The sequence below is a fragment of the Artemia franciscana genome, chromosome 1 (assembly GCF_032884065.1).
Source record: "Artemia franciscana chromosome 1, ASM3288406v1, whole genome shotgun sequence".
NCBI classification, from domain to species: domain Eukaryota; kingdom Metazoa; phylum Arthropoda; class Branchiopoda; order Anostraca; family Artemiidae; genus Artemia; species Artemia franciscana.
The window spans coordinates 38,264,822-38,282,485 of record NC_088863.1 but is presented as its reverse complement, the minus strand read 5'-3'; the positions used below and the strand labels follow the sequence as shown (position 1 = coordinate 38,282,485).

Genomic DNA, 17,664 nt, shown 5'->3' with positions numbered 1-17,664 from the left:
CAATAACCATTACTATATGTAAGCACAGGTCAAAGTTTGTAACTTGTTGCCCCTCCCACGGGGACTGTGGGGGAGTAAGTTGTCCCCAAAGACATAGTTATAAGGTTTTTCGACTACGCTGAATAAAATGGCTATCTCAGAATTTTGATCCGTTGACTTTGGGAAAATAATTAGCGTGGGAGGGGGCCTAGGTGCCCTCCAATTTCTTTGGTCACTTAAAAAGGGCACTAGAACTTTTCATTTCCGTTAGAATGAGCCCTCTTGCAACATTCTAGGACAACTGGGTCGATACGATCACCCCTGGGGAAAAAAAAAAAAACAAACAAAAAAACAAAAAAACAAATAAACACGCATCCGTGATCTGCCTTCTGGCAAAAAATGCAAAATTCCACATTTTTGTAGATAGGAGCTCGAAACTTCTACAATAGGGTTCTCTGATACGCTGAATCTGATGGTGTGATTTTCGTTAAGATTCTATGACTTTTAGGGGGTGTTTCCCCCTATTTTCTAAAATAACGCAAATTTTCTCAGGCTCGTAACTTTTGATGGGTAAGACTAAACTTGATGAAACTTATATATTTAAAACCAGCATTAAAATGCGATTCTTTTGATATAGCTATTGGTATCAAAATTCCATTTTTTAGAGTTTTGGTTACTATTGAGCCGGGTCGCTCCTTACTACAGTTCGTTACCACGAACTGTTTGATTTGTTGTAATATGGTGCTATTCTATTCTATGGATAATAGTAAAAACTTCTGTTCTGTTTGACCACCTTGATCGTGATTGCTAAGTTTTACCTATGATGGCTATATTGATAGAAATTAAACTTATGAATTTCCAGAAATTTCAAAGAATAAATATGAAAACTTGTCGCAATTAAGGAGCCTTTTTGTATAGATACTTCATACTATTCTATAGGAGAACATCCCATTCCATGGCCGGTATTTCCGTTATCCCATATTTTCAGGAAAAGAGCTAAGCAACCGCATATGACCTCTTTAATCAAGGATTGTTTGTACATGAGAACGAAGATACCCTTTCAGGGTACACTAAAAAAATTGTTTCCGGATAAAAGGTGCCTGGACTTGACTATGCTTTGTGTAAAGTTAGGTTTTTGCATTAAATTAAGTTTGTTAACATAAAAGGTTTGGAAAAAAAGAAATACAGAATACCATAGTCTCTAGAACCTTACGCTTGTCCAAGGAGCCCGTGACCACTTAAAGTAAATTATCTAGGTTTTACACTGCATATTCAAGCATCTAATATAGATAATAATATTATTACATGGTAGGAATAAAAGCAAGGATTATAGAAATTAACTATAATAATAATAATAATAAGGGGAAATAGGAATAAACACAATAGGTCTTGATGCTCGACCAAAAAAAAAAAAAAAAATAAGCAAAAAAATAATGATGCTTGAGAACAAACTAAAATATAACTCCATTACTAGATGTAATGACGATAGAATTTTTTCTTGAAATATTTTCGAATAACAAATAAGATTCTTATTCCTGTCATCATTATAATGCATATTTTTTATTTTACAACCTTTGTAAATTCAAGAAAATTCCGAACCAATCGATTTCAGTCGAATTGCAAAAAATTCAAACTCCCACGTGTGAAATACAATTAAAGAGAAATTCCTGCGATAAATAAAAGAGAAAAACGCTAAACGCTAATGATGAATCATTAAATGCTAAAATGCTAATTGCTACTGGTTGAAGTTTTCACCTTTTTCCTGACTTGATTCACCAGCTTAAGGATATGTGCTTTACGTATAAAGAGACGACTTGCATTATTTTGGCATTATTGGTTTAACTATTGTAGAGAAAGTGCCCTTGTAAATACTAAAACGGTTACATAAGTGAGAAATACAAGGTTCTTAGGATACACAAAGAAAATAATTTTTTTGTTATTTTTTACACTTCCTAAAGTTCTCGGTAATTTTCAACTAACCATCCTAACAGGATCCTTGAAAGACCCATCTTCCTCTACTATAACACCTGAATATTTTACGGATGTAACTCAAGGTATTATGACATTTTCTATTGTTTTTCCTGTATCCAAGAGTAAAAATACGTAAAAAAAAGCTTGTTAAATTTAGCTTAACTGTCAGTCCTTAGACAAGGGTTTAATTTAACCCTTAGCCGAGAATTATCAGTTCCAACGAATTCCCAAGTAGTTTTCTCTAATAAAATTTGCGGTTGTACTGGGACCAAAATTGAAATATTTTAAACGAATAAGGGTGTTTGTTCATTGTTTTACCTTGTCAACAAGAAGAAAAGTGTTACCAGTTGACCTAAATAATGTATTGCTAGTGCCAGACAAATAATCATACAACATTGCCTATTGACTCCTATTAGATAGATCTAATATTTTCAAACAGATTATAAACAAACTAGGTCGGTTTGACAAGGGTAGATTTTGAACGGTTAATAAGTAACAGATCATCTGTAAATGTAATGTAAGATAAATTAGTTAGGTCCATAAAAAATGAAGGAAAATAATGGTTAACACAGGATATAAATAAGCATTAAAAAGATATGGCGACACCCCTCCCCCCTGTCTAAGTCTAGAACGAATGGAAAAATTGCCAAAAAAGGTATTTTCCTGACCGGAGTCGAACATAAAAAGTAGCATGGGCTCTCACTCTAAGCTGGATAAGAAAATATCACATTAGGCTTTTACAAGCCGAGTCAAAAGCTTTTCAAACATCTAACGCGCATAAATGCAGTTACGACCCATCTTTTTGTGCTTGAAATGATAAATTAGTAAGAACTTGATGTGCATGCTGGCATACTATATATGGTTTAAATTAAAATCCATTCGACACATAATTATTTTTTGCAACAGTTTTAGGAAGCAGGAGCAAGGCAAACACTTAGCTCAACAAGCAAGTCACTGTAATAGACATATATGAAGCACAATTAGTCGGATCTTTCCCACGTTTAAGAATCGAAATAACACTCCCACACAAAGAAGAATCCGGCACCAAAGATGTACACAAATCTGAAATAATAACTTCTAGTGATGAATCAAATCTTTAGAATCAGTATGAAGGCGAAAAATACTTATACCATCCATATCCCACGATCTGAATTTAAATGCTTAACACAACCAATAACACGGTTAATAGGCACAGGAGGCATATGGCCTTGCGAAATCCTTGAATTTAACACACAAAAACATGGGCTAGTAAACTGAGAGGTAACTGCAAAATTCATAATATTGAAAATCTTGTTATAATAGTTAATCCAAAAGGCATTAGGAACCCGATTAGCAGTATAAGGTGAATCAAATTTTGCGACATTAATCACTTCTTTCCACTGGCTAGAAGTCTTCGGAAATTCAGCACCATTATACCTTACTTTAACGCGATAACCTTTAAATTTAAATTCGATTTCCGTTTTATGTCGAACAAATGGCCCCTTAGAGGGCGGCCACACACTACCCAAATTCTAAGCCACAATTTCGCTAATCTTTCTTTTAGATTTAAAACATAGGTCAGATTTCCATACTAAGCTTCTAGTCTTGTACTTAAAAAGGCAACTTGGGACACCCACTTCTTCAGCTTTTTTCAGACATTACACGATCTGGCTGTATTATATGTATGAAGCTGAATTCGAGCCTGCAGCAAATCAAATGCAACTTTGATTGCTGACAAAAAAAGTGAGCATTGGTAAGTAAAGCGGCCGATCCGCTTCATTTCAGTCTCTTTCGGTTTTCCGCTTTTGGTATTTAGGACATAGGATCTGATCAGTCCGAGTCCTATTTATAGCGACAGTGACTGAAAGTGGCAGGTGGTCATAATCACGCTCATCCTGATCGACTTAAACATCCCTAATAAAGACACCAGAAAAAATAGTACAGTGGCCGGTATCCGACAATGAGCTATTATTATATATACATGAATGGGGTTGCATCTTTGTCCAAAACTTGATAGCCATTAGCTAGTGAGTCCAAGAATAATTTGATCCGTGCTGAGGTCCTAGGACGATGAAAATTGGTAGGCATGTAAGGGGTATGAACAAAATGACTTGATAACAGTCGTTTCCCCGGTTCAACCGTATGGGGGGGGGGGCGAAGGGAGTGGAAATCGTGAAAATTGAGGTATGTTTATCTCACGAATGGGTGATCGGATCTCAATGAAACTTGATGTATAGAAAGATGTCATAGATGCTCCATTTTCAATTCCTATCGGATCTGGGAATATTCTGGGATGGATGGGGGAAACGGGAATCTTGGAAACCAGAGATATTGGAAAACGCTTAGAATGGAGAGATCAGGATGAAACTTGATGGGTAGAATAAGCACAAGTTTTAGATACGTGATTGACATAACAGGACCTGATCCGATCTCTTTGGGGGAGCTGCGGGGGATTCCCAGTGCTTTGGCTTGCTCTGTGCTTCTTGACGCCCTAGGACGATGAAAATTGGTAGGCATGTCAGGGGTCTGAACAAAATGACTTGATAACACTCGTTTCCCCGGTTCAACCGGCTGGGGGGAGGGGACTGGAGGGAGGGGAAATCGTGAAAATTGAGGTATGTTTTGTCTCACGAATGGGCGATCGGATCTCAGTGAAACTTGATATATATAGAAAGATGTCATAGATGCTCCATTTTCAATTCCTATCGGATCTGGGGACATTCGGGGATGGATGGGGGAAACGGGAATCTTGGAAACCAGAGATATTGGAAAACGCTTAGAATGGAGAGATCAGGATGAAACTTGATGGGAAGAATAAGCACAAGTTCTAGATACGTGATTGATATAACAGGACCAGATCCAATCTCTTTTGGGGATCTTGAGGGATTTCTAGTGCTTTGGCGAGTTCAAAAATAAGCACAAGTTCTGGATGCGTGATTGCCATAACCGGACCGGATCCGATCTCTGTTCACAAGTGCCACATGAGCTCTTGTTCTAGTATTCCTAACCGAAGGAAAACGAAGAAAGAGAAAGATTTTAAGCTTATTTGTCGTTTGTTAACGGAAAATAAAGTAAAAATGTCAGTATACCCGAAGCCAATCTCTTAGCAAATAACATCCCTAATAAAAACACCAGAAGAAATAGTACAGTGGCCGGTATCCGACAATGAGCTATTATTATATATACATGAATGGGATTGCATCTTTGTCCAAAATTTGATAGCCATTAGCTAGTGAGTCCAAGAATAATTTGATCCGTGCTGAGGTAGAGTTTATATCACAGTTCATATGGCCTAACATAATCCAATCGAATTCGTTGTTCTCAACTGCAACTTGAAGAGTCTTTAGCGATGCGCACGCTTTCTTGAACTTTGTTACAGAAGAAAAAGATCTTTGGTCGCAAAGGAGTTATACATTGACGGGAACTAGGGTAGCAATCCAGATTGCAATGAAGCAATCGCTTTGACGATTACACACGAAGAGAGTAAGGCTAGGCTCAGTTTTCAAAAAGGAAGAAGGAAAAAAGCAGGCCTGCCTGCTTGATGGTCTTTAGGAGGTTTTGTGGGCACTTCTAGCAAAAACCAAATGTTTATTGCTCATGCCAAGAGAGTTTAAGCTTACCGAGGGCAAGAGGTGTTCTTGTAAAAACAGAATATCAAAAGCTTCTCGTTCAAAGAATCGTCCTGACCCTTCACCCCGTTAATGTTGAAAGATGATACAGAAAATTCAATTTTAACAGTGATTTTCTGGGCTGACCAGAACGATTAGCCATTGCATCATGAAGAATTTGGCATTTAAAGAAAATGATACATGATTGCCGGGACAATTAGCAAATTAGGGGGTAGCTTGGCACGGGAATCGTGCAACGATTCATACCCACCTGCACTACGGGAACAACGTTTACGGCTATCATAATTATCCTTCAGATATTCGCTTGATGGATTTCAAAGAAGAGTTTCTTTTTTGTTTGTTGACAAAAACTACTATGAAAGGTAGATTTCATGGAGATGATAAATTCATTCTTTGAAAGTAATTGCTTATAGTGGATACTTTTTTGTGACTGTACCGATGGAGCACTATCCATGCTTGGAATGAGGTTGGTAATTCCAAAGAAACTCAAAAAGCGTGCACCACAAGCAAGGAAAATGCATTGCAATATTAACTGATTTGTCTTTACTATCAAGATTCTCTCCAAAACTTTGCTGAAAGTGCTCGACGCTTTGGTGACAATTTCTCGATTATATAAAATCTTACTCGACTCTTTGGTAACAATAGTCAGTTCCATAAAATTTAGTGCTCACAGTGCTGTGATTGTTCAAAGAACTCTGCAAGAACATGAACTTTGATTAAATAGCTCTATTTCTCTATTGTGCTGTTACTGGTTAATTTCAAGAAGACTCGGCAGAGTCTTGGAATTTAAATGTAAATTGAGATATTTCCTGCATTATTCATCAACACGCTGTTGCTACCAAAGCTCTCTCAAAAGTCTAATTATCTTATCATGATATTTGATTATTGCGAAAATCTTGCTCGACTCATTGATGATAGTTGTCAGTTATATAGAATCTAACGTTCTCAATACCCGTCTGTTCAATGAACTGTGCAACAGTGTGAACTCTTGTAATGACGCTCTTCTGTTCTGCACTTGTTTTTGCTGGTTATCAAACGGAAATATTATCAGTCTATTCTTCGAATTATAAAATAAACTTGGATATTTTTTAGATATGAAAGGAAAACATGGGTTTATGAGATTGCTAAATGCTGAGACAGAGATCCAATGAGCTGCTTATTTTGCTGATATTTTGGATAAAATAAATAAGATAGGTTAAAAGTGCAAGGTAAAGACACTAGCTCTGTTTCTTTCTAAGACAATATCGAGGCTTTTATAGTAAATATACAAAATTGGTGCCGTAAAATAAATCCTGGAAACGTCGCCACGTTTGAATATTTTTTCTATTGAAACTGAAGAATCTAAAAGGGGACTCGTAGGTAATCAAAGAAAAAAACAACAAAAAAACTAATAACCTTTTCATTTCCAGGAATTCCCGAGTTGAAAGCTCTATGTAAAGTAAGATCTTTCAAATATTATACAGTAACTCTAATAGCTATAAGTAAAAGTTTTATAGGTATTCTAGATGTTATAGATGTTTAGGTGCTATAAATAATGTAGATGATCTTATTTTTTATGCCGTGGGCGCTTTCTGTAAAACTGGATCTTTTTAAAATTCACATGATAACTCTGAATAGCTATACATAAAAGTGTTATAGCTGACAGTTCAAAATTTGAATTTTGAATCCTTTCTGTAGAGCTATACACAGAGCCGTTTAAGGGAGGGGGTATGTAACTGGATCAGCTGCCCCGAGTGTCACAGCTAGGGGGTGCCATGGCGGAGGGGGGCACATTGATCAAAATTTTTACTTTGATTTTTTTTTGCTCACGTTTGATTCGGGAGGAGGGCGGTGTAATTAAGTATTATGCGAGAAACATTCCGGAACTGAAGTTTTGTTAGTGCTAATGAGATATACCTAAGTAAGGTAAAAATATAATAGTTCAGAAACAAACTTGGGCTTTATATTTGCTCAGTAGGGGGAGTTAGGTTAGGGAGTTGGCCTAACCTAAACAAACTGATTCTAACCTAACTTAACCAAAATACCAACTAAATATTTAATTAAAATATAGCTGTGTATGGTCAGAGACTATATTCTATCACTATGCATTTCAAACTAACCGGGATGAAAACCGGGTTATGTCTTGACTGTTTCTCGTATAATACGTAAGTACCGTAGTTAATTTTGCCCCAGAAACCACCAACCCTGGGATTGGCTGTGGCTACACATTCTTGTTTTTTGTTGCTTGGATGCTTTTTTAAAAGCTAGGAATTTAGAATTGTGACCAAAAACAACTTAACTAAAATTGCTATAGGCTTTGTGTCTTCGATGCCTTTCCTGAACCTCAGAGTTCCTCATTTGATGGTTTATGTAAAGTTGAATACCCTCAAACTTCACATTGTAGCTGTGAATGATCATGCTTAAAAATGTTGGTGCTTGCGACTTCATTCATTGTGTGCTGGATGGTTTCTTCAAGTGACACAATATATACTCTAGTGGCTTACATAACTCAGTAACATAGAGTAATGCAGATGTAGTTACTATATCTTGGGACTTATTATCAGTTGGATGCTTCTAATTTTTTTTTTGGGGGGGGGGTTGGATACTCCATCATTTGTAAAGCTAAAAGTCCTTACATTTCACGTTGAAACTTATAATTTACTTTATGTATAACTTAAATGGCTTTTTGTTTGACTTTTCGTTTGATTTTCGGTGTTTTCATGCTTACAATGAAGTTGGAATTTCTCATTTTTTATCTATTTTCCTGCAAAGTGGGGCCCTAGGGGCATCACTGGTATTGCTTAAATTAAATAAATTTCTGGTGCATTAACTCGCTGATTAAACTTATAACAACTAACATTTAATACTTTAGTATTGATATCTAAATAATCCTGACCTGGGACACCAGAACCCCACTTTAGGATATATATTATTACTGATTAGAAACCCTTGCATGGTTCTAATTTCAATAAGATTTAGTATGTCCACCTCTCTACCAAAATGAACTTATAATATTTGCTTTTTATATTTGCTGTTTGTGCTATTTGGTGCCTCTGCACTTAAGGAGACACTCGTCCATTTCGTCCTTGAATGTAAATTTTGGAGTTTTTCAACAATTCTGACTAAAAACTATTTTGAAATTTTAATCTGAATATGTCTATAGCCACAAGGGCACTAAGAGGACAAAAGGGGTTTGGGCGGTCTCTCTTCCTCTTTTTTTTTTACTTAAATAGGCCACCACATTTAAGCATGCACAATGAAAAGAGCCCTCATTTAGTAGTCTACGAACATTTATCAAAATTGATGAGGCCGTGAATCAGATTAAATTATGTAACGGATCAGATTAAATTAGAAATAGTCGTTTCCCGATTCGACCGTCTGAGGGGGGTGGGGGTGGAAGGACGGTTAATTTAAAAAAAATAGAAAAAAATGAGGTATTTTAAACTTGCGAATGGGTCATCGAATCTTAATGAAATTTAAAATTTAGAAGGACCTTGTGTCTCAGAGCTCTAATTCTCATTTCAACCGCATCTGGTGACATTGGGGGAGAGTTGGAAGGGGAAACCGGAAATCTTGGAAAACGTTTAGAGTGGAGAGATCGGGATGAAACTTGGTGGTTAGAATAAGCACAAGTCCTAGATACACGATTGACATAACCGGAACAGATCCGCTCTCTTTGGGGGATTTGGAGGGGGATTCCCAGTGCTTTGGCGAGTTCGGTGCTTCTTGACGTCCTAGGACGATGAAAATTGGTAGGCATGTAAGGGGTATGAACAAAATGACTTGATAACAGTCTTTTCCCCGGTTCAACCGGCTGGGGGGGGACTGGAGGGAGGGAAATCGTGAAAATTGAGGTATGTTTATCTCACGAATGGGTGATCGGATCTCAGTGAAACTTGATATATATAGAAAGATGTCATAGATGCTCCATTTTCAATTCTTATCGGATCTGGGGACATTCGGGGATGGATGGGGGAAACGGGAATCTTGGAAACCAGAGATATTGGAAAACGCTTAGAATGGACAGATCAGGATGAAACTTGATGGGAAGAATAAGCACAAGTTCTAGATACGTGATTGATATAACAAGACCAGATCCGATCTCTTTTGGGGAGCTGGGGGGATTTCTAGCGCTTTGGCGAGTTCAAAAATAAACACAAGTTCTAGATGCGTGATTGCCATAACCGGACCGGATCCGATCTCTATTCACAAGTGCCATATGAGCTCTTGTTCTAGTATTCCTAACAAAAGGAAAACGAAGAAAGAGAAAGATTTTAAGCTTATTTGTCCTTTGTTAACGGAAAATAAAGTAAACATTTTAGTATACCCGAAGCCAATCTCTTAGCATATAACCACTCGCTCGAAAAATGAAGCACAGGCAGCAGCAATCAGTCAAAGGCAGTAGAATGAAACATAAAGTTGTTCTTGCTTCTTTTTTGGTCTTGCCTACTCCCATTCTACTGGGAATGGAATGAGACACCATCCCGTTTCAACCGGCAAACCTCCCATTCGAGAGTACAGGATGATATTCCAGTTTATGAGTTCCAGTTGGAACACCATCCTGTTCCAACTGGCAAACCTCCCATTCAAGCTACAAGATGCTTTTGACTTCTTGTAGCTCTTAATACCGAATTCATGCATTAGCTATAGAGTTTTTTTTTGTTTTTTAGTGCCAGCATGTTTCGCCACATAGTCGACTTAATATATTTGGGCAAAACTCGTATCTCCTGCTCAAAGATAGAAGAATTTAAATCAGTGGCCAAGACGTTTATGATATCACTTGAGGAGACAAATATTACTAAAAATGAAGAGGAAGAAGATATGTATACACCTGTACTGGTTTTTGAAAGATTTTTGGGCGAAGCAGAGCCAAAGCGTAAGAGAGGGCGTCCGAAGAGATCTGAAGTACCTATTGAGGCTATTAATGCTCATAGACCTAGCATGGATGAAGAAGAATGTAAAGGACCGTCAACTAGAAAAAAAGTGATCGATTTTAGATCAATGGAGATGCTTGACTATCAATCAGTCTATACCATCAATCCAAGCGATGTAAAAATAACTATTGGGGATGAAGGTGTACAGAATGATTCTGATTATGAACCGTTTTGTAGTCCAGTACCAGCTCCTGAGCTAGAATATCATTATGATCAGGAGCTAATCGATGATGATGTTGACAGTCGAGGTTATGGCATGCCCCTTGAAGATTTGCCTGCTGATGATGATAATGACTCTGATTGGAATGAAAAAGAAGATCCCGAAGAAGAAAGTAGCACTGACGAAGATTTTGACCCGTCACATGCAGGAAGCAGTACAAAAACGCCAAGGAAGAGAAAAGGTACTATACAGATTTCTAGTTAAAAATGTATTCAATGCGAATATCTGGTTTAATTTCTTGCTATTATTAAACAGGTTAACCTTTGGCTTAAACCTGAGCCATAGTTTTCTGAATTAATCAATTTTACTAACCAAAAAATAATTTAGTGGTCAAGCCTCAAAAAAGTAAATTCATCCTTCCGGGGTTTTTAATTTGCTTGAGCTGGCTCCACTTATTTTTGGAAGCTTGCGTGTGAAAGACACATTTGTAAGAATTCTTATTTAGGAAGCCAAACGAAGGATTCGTATTATACGAAGTTAGTAATATGTTGAAAGTATTGTTTGTAATATACGAAGGATTTGTATCGACAATTGTAATATCATCAAACCTCAGAGGAAAGGATTGTTTGAAGTTGCCCCTTCGTATGCATGAACCTTAGTAGTATAGTAATTGCCGATTCTGCCTCATCTATCTCATCCATCCAATTTTTATCATTTTCAGTTCATTTTACATCATTTTACATCAAATATCAAATATTTTGAACATTTTGCTTTCCGACATTCAACTTGAAAACAGGTCCTTTGAAACCAAAGTTTGGTCTCATTTTTATACTTTTTCAAAATGTGAGCACGGGCTTTAGGCCATTTCTAGATAAATTATTAGCCTTACGATAAAAATAGGTTTGTGGAATAAGAATTTATGAAAAAGTGTTTAATTATATTCTGTTTTTCCTATACGACTGAAGAAATGTAATAATTTAATAGGATTTAATATTCAGTGGATAGTTTGATACCAATATCTAAATAATTGCTATTATTTTTCCATTTTCTTTCTATAACCTGTAAGATCATACCTTTATCTAATTTTTTTTTTAATTTCTTTTGAAGATCAGCTGCTTTAGAATCAAAAGGCTTAGGTGCAAATAGATCAACCATTTCACCTTTAAAATCAATAATGAATATGATTTTCTTTGCATATTTAGTTGTAGCACACTTTAATGCTTTAATTGTGTATTCCATTCCAATGTCTCGATCTTCTTTCCTAATAGTCCGATTACATCTATTTTCCATTTTCATTGTGCTTAAAAATTTCTCCATTTATTATTAAATAGTTTTATTAAACAAGCTTCCGAATCAAAAATAATTTTTATATTAACGTTTTATATACTATCAATGATTTCCATGATAGCTTTTCTTTCTGAAAATACAAGGCGGTAAATATTGTATGGATTAGCTGGTACTTGATCTAATAAAAGTTTAGTTTCTATATCAGCAGTTGATCCACTTTGATAAATATTCAATTCGCGCTTTGAAACATCAAAAAAAAAAAAATAATAAAGGATATACTGTTTTAAAATCATTATATCTTAACAATTATTCCACTATCAACATTTTATGTTTATATCCTAACTGTAAAATTTGTTGGTAAGCGTTAGAATAATCTTCATTAGCATCTCTGAGATCGCATTTAAAATCTTCTTGTGGATATTTGTATCCATTTACTCTCAATTCAGTTCTCTTACTGTTCATATGGTCAAATACCATCTTGTTTTGCGTATAACTGCTATCTTTTTCCGATTTCTGTAACTCAATGACAATTTTAGTTGTATTCTCGTGTTCACTGACTACCCTCCATGTTAATTCTTTATCCGTTTCAATATCACTTTCATAGGTATTACCCGCTTACCATCTTAATTCAAATGAGCTGCCCTTTCCTAGTCTAGCTTTTAATTGTTCCGTCTTCTTCGTTAATCCAGTCTTCTTCTTCAGTTAATACAGATCAGGAAGTCGCTATGGCTGAACTTTGGTAACATGTATGATAAATGCATTTCATCTACTTTAAAATTTTGAGCTCCAGATTTTATAATCATATTGGAAAAATCATTTCTAGATATGTAACGCCTCTAAAAACATGACTAATATCTTCACAAAATCCAAATAATCGTGACAATGGTAAATACATGCTGAACCACGTTAATTTTTTAAATAAACGAGTATTGAAGGCATTATTTCGTTTTGTTGTAATTGTTCCACCACCAACTGCAACAGGTGTAAAAGTGCTTTCAAACTCGTTTTCTGCTTTAAAGGAATCAACGGATTGGGTTTTATCTTCATAAAAAAACATATTAGTAGCTGCGGTTCGACTATAGTCATCTGGAAGTTCTAATGGATCTACAGTAGTCGTTATACCTACCCAGTCAGTACTTTCAATACATTTTCCTTTCATAATATATTCAGCATTTCTGAACAAATTAAATCAATTATTTGTTAAAGTAGCTTCATCATTATTTCAAATATTTGTTTCATCCAATCGTGTTATTTTCCCTTTTACAAGGTAACCATCCGCTGGAAGAATCCACAATTCAAATCTTTTAAAATGAAACAATAAATCAACTGTTGAGATACTTTCACATTGTTTTCTCTAATTACTGTATATTCATATTTGGCTGTACAATCATCAACAATAGACTTTTCAAATATTTCTCAAGAATGAGCAAGAACTTGATTCGTTGCCTTTTATATGGCAATGTATCATTTTCCCTTTTGCATTCAGGTAACTTTCAACTGGAAGAATCCAAGATTCCACATCTTTTAAAATGAATTTATAATTTTATTGTTGAGATACACTCATATTGTTTTCTCTAATTTCTGTATATTTATATTTGGTTATAGAATCATCAACAATAGGCTTTTCAAATATTTTCCAACAAAGAGAAACAATTTGATTCACTGCCACTTATATATGGAGAAAATTATTTAATAAACTTTAAATTATTTTCAAACAGTGGAGATGGATCTTTGGTTGTCACCGAGGGTGTCAACAAGAGCATCACCGGGAATGTAGTTATAGTCCCTACCCTAAAATCATTGCATCCAGTTAGCCTTTCCTCTGTTCAATAATATGTTTATTGAAACATCTCTTGTTATTTGAAACTATATCTTTTAGAGATCTCACATCATTTAACTTTCTTTGATTATAATCTATCCAATCTTTTCCATTTCCGATCATTCTATTTTTGAATAAATCCAGTCAAGGTTTAATCATAGTCTTATACATGAAACATCTTCTATATTTTTTATGGATGTCTTGAATATTTGGAATTGACGATATTTTTAAAGAAACTACCAATCCCACTACCATACTGTCTTGTATACAATAATTGTTTCTTATTTTTCTACATTTATTATAGATAAATTGTATTAAACAATTCCATTAAACTTTCTTAGAATCCAAAACGTATTCAATGTTCTCTCCCTTCAGATCAGTTAACCTACCTAATTAATTAGGTATAATTATTTTTTTGTGCGCTGATATATCCGTTTCGAATGATTGGAATATATTGCCCTTCTATAGGAATCTTACAGAGTAGCGTTCCAGGTTCTAATTTTGGAGCATAACTCCAGATCACACCAGAGGTTGTATTCCCATTCACAATTGAACTATCCAATGAATCTGAACTATCTAATACTGAACTATCAGTACTTTAGTTCAGCTCCATTTCCAAATCCTGAAATAAAACATAATATCACTATTAAACCGAAATTTATAATTCCTTTTTAAAATAATAAACAAACTTCATTGTTGCTACATTGGATGATATACTGATTGGACATCGATCTGGTGATGAATTGAAATAACGGTTTATGAAATAATTTGAACCCTCCTCATCATACAACTCATTGGATATAACGACGTTTACCCGTTCATCATAATTCTTTTGCCTGTATTCAAACTTATTGTTTTTAAATTGATCAGTGATGTTATACCATGAATACCGTAGTGTACATTGAGTTAAAGCTATTTCGTAATCAGAGTTTTGATCTAACGTTGTCGGATTACTTGTATGGGACTGTTCGATTTCATTTTTGTTACCACTAACAATAATCAAAAGCATTTATTAGAAAAAACATTTTTATTCATAAAATTCTGATTCTGAGATAATAGCTTTTGACTTTCTTCTGTAGATTTTTACAAACCGAGACTTTTTTCTAATTCGCTAGATGTCACAGCTTTCATCTTTCCACCATGTCTTTGATTAAGTGTTCCTGATTCATCTGTGGCATCTTTTAAATATTGATAATTTTCTAAATAAAAACTAGGCATTTCAAAATAGCATCCCTTAGGATAATAGTCATAATTGATTTCTCTCAAAGGTTCTTCATCTATCCCAGAATCGACATTAGCAATGAAATTTGGCTTATTCGTGGGTAAAATAGCGTGACTTCATTGAGCTTGAAAAATTACTGTGTTGCTTAAAAATTGATCCAGTCGTTGTCATTGTCTCCATAAATTAGTGTCATTTTCATTTAGTTTATCGGTAATCATATTTGTATTTTCATATAATTTATCAGTAATCATAGTTATATTTTTACCTTCTGCTTCAACGATTTAAGCACCCAGTGTTTTAGCATAGTTACTAAATCCAGCTTGCTCTAAGGCACGTTCTTGAACTATATTTTTTTGGTTTTCTCTACTTTTCACTATACTCGCTGACAAATGTTTCAGCTTTATAGGATCCATTTATAGGATGAAAGTTTTTTATTGAATAAATTTCGAAAGTCCGTTTTCGTAAAAACCACCAATAATGTGTTCACCAGTTTTATCCGACAGTTCGTACGTTATAGGGGTTGCATGTTTCACTGCAGCTATTTGAAACACTTCAGTTCTATAATTTGGTAGGTAACCTTTATCAAAAACACCCTTGCTTTATTAATTCTAACCAAATCACCAACATTGAATTTGTTTATGTACGGTTTTTCAAATTCGACATCAGGAAATAAATTATTGCACACCTTGTTTTCATTTCCTTTTTTAACTCGCTTCTATTGGTTCCATTTTGATAAATCTTTGATATGAATTGTTATAATTGTCAACAAAAGAGCATAATACATCTATCCAACGTTTTGTGCTGTGATGAGTAAAATATTTCCATTATTTCTCTTTGATTGTTCTATTAAGCCTTTCTACAATTTGAGTTTCAGATTAACTTCAGATGAACTTTCAGATCAATTAACTTTCAGATGAGAACCAATGAATTTCCTGACTCATAAAAAATATTTGAACGTTTTTCATAACAAATTATTGTGTCTTTATCTGATTGTAGTTTTTGGGGTTTCCTATTTTTAAAAAAATCCGTAAAAGCGTTAATAATTTCCTTACCCGTTTTACCCTTTAAAGGAATATACCAAGTATATTCACTAAAACAATCGATGACTGTAAGAACGTAATTAAAATTATTATTTTCTTTTTTATACTGCTGCATATCAATCAAATCTGCTTGCCACTATTCATCGACACTATGCATGTAAACGCGTCTTCTTTTAAATATATGATACCCTGGATGGTGTAAAGAATAACTATTTTGATTTTGCAACACTTCTTTGATTTTAGTTTTTGACACAGTAAAACCATGTTCTTTTGATTTTCTGTATAAATCGTCAATCCCTGAAAAGTTTGAATAATAGAGCTCTAAAAGTTTATATTCTACTCTACTCTTGCCAGTACAAATGCCACTTCCTTATGTCCAGGGTTTTTGCTCATTGCTTCTTTTTTTTTAGAAACGATTTTTCTTGCAACCACAATGTGTACAAATACCTTTAATCATTGGCACATCATTTCTTTTTGAAATTACTGGAGTTAAAGACTTGGCTGCGGTAACCTTTTACATCGCATACAATAAATCTCCATTTATTACAGATTTAATATATTAAGCAAATTTGGACTATTAAACATATCAATAAACAGTTACTGATTTCCACGTTCTCAAGAAAGTGTCAAGAATAGTTTATTTTTAATATTTTTAAGATTTGGAATCTTGTTTAATAAAATCAGCTCCTAATAAATGGCAGACATTGTAGAAGTGATTAAAAGTTGGTTATAACAAAAATGGATTTTCATTAAAAAACACCATCGTTTACATTGTACAATTAATGAACTGTGGTCAATTGCCAAAGACCTGAATTTAGAGATTATTGGATAAAAATATGAAATATTCAGTACCATCAATGATCATCTTAATAATAAAATATTAATTTGCGATCACTATATTCAATGGTCACGAAATGTAGAATGAGAAAAAGATAAAAAGCAGTATCACCACAATATTGAACCTGAATTAAAAGTAAAATTAAAAAATGAAATCAAAGAAAAGAATAAATTATCTCAGATTCAAAATTTCAATTTAATAGTGTTCGAAATAAAGTTATTAATGAACTTAATTTTTTTTTTAAATCAAAACAGATTTCAACAGTTGGAATTTTACAATTAAGTGAAAAATAAAGTAAAAAGTTATTTTAATAACCAAATAGAACTCAATAAAAAGGATGCTGATAAAAATTGACAATTCATTCGAGATGTAACTTGTAGAGAGGGGAATTTATTTATAAATAAGAAAAAAAATACGAGGAGTTCCAGATATCCCAGTGTATATGTTTAAAGAAAAAGAACACGATAATAATTCAAGTATGCAACAGATTAGAGAAAATCCCTTACGGTTAATATTTCAATGAATGCCAATGGAGCTAATTTTGGAACACTTTTTGACATTGTTGTTAGATATTTAAAAAGTAGAATGACTGATAGAGGTAATTACAGAGTTCAATTGACAACACGTGTAATATTTAATCTCAGGAGGATAATGAAGAACTCGAACCTATCCTTTATCATAGCTATTCCTGGATTCTTAATAAAAATAGTGATATCAATCGAAGCCATCTAAATAGTAACCACAGGAATATAAATACATTAGTCATAGAGAATACCCCCAGATCAGGCTTACAATTTGAAAGAGTCAATGGAATGGATTATAGAATG

General features: G+C 34.3%; 1 protein-coding gene and 1 long non-coding RNA gene across 8 annotated transcripts in view; one reads left to right on the top strand and one right to left on the bottom strand.

Annotated features, from left to right (window-relative positions):
• LOC136029177 (zinc finger protein 436-like) overlaps positions 1-17,664 on the top strand; it is a 74,430-nt gene that overhangs the window by 28,044 nt on the left and 28,722 nt on the right. For all 7 annotated transcript variants that reach the window (XM_065707326.1, XM_065707335.1, XM_065707351.1 and 4 more), the window contains exon 3: positions 10,208-10,872. In XM_065707326.1, the coding sequence (XP_065563398.1) occupies positions 10,208-10,872 (665 nt within the window). The remainder of the gene's footprint in view (positions 1-10,207; positions 10,873-17,664) is intronic.
• LOC136029233 (uncharacterized) overlaps positions 13,808-17,664 on the bottom strand; it is a 114,897-nt gene continuing 111,040 nt past the window's right edge. The window contains exon 4 of the long non-coding RNA XR_010617997.1: positions 13,808-14,359. This is a non-coding gene — a long non-coding RNA (uncharacterized LOC136029233). The remainder of the gene's footprint in view (positions 14,360-17,664) is intronic.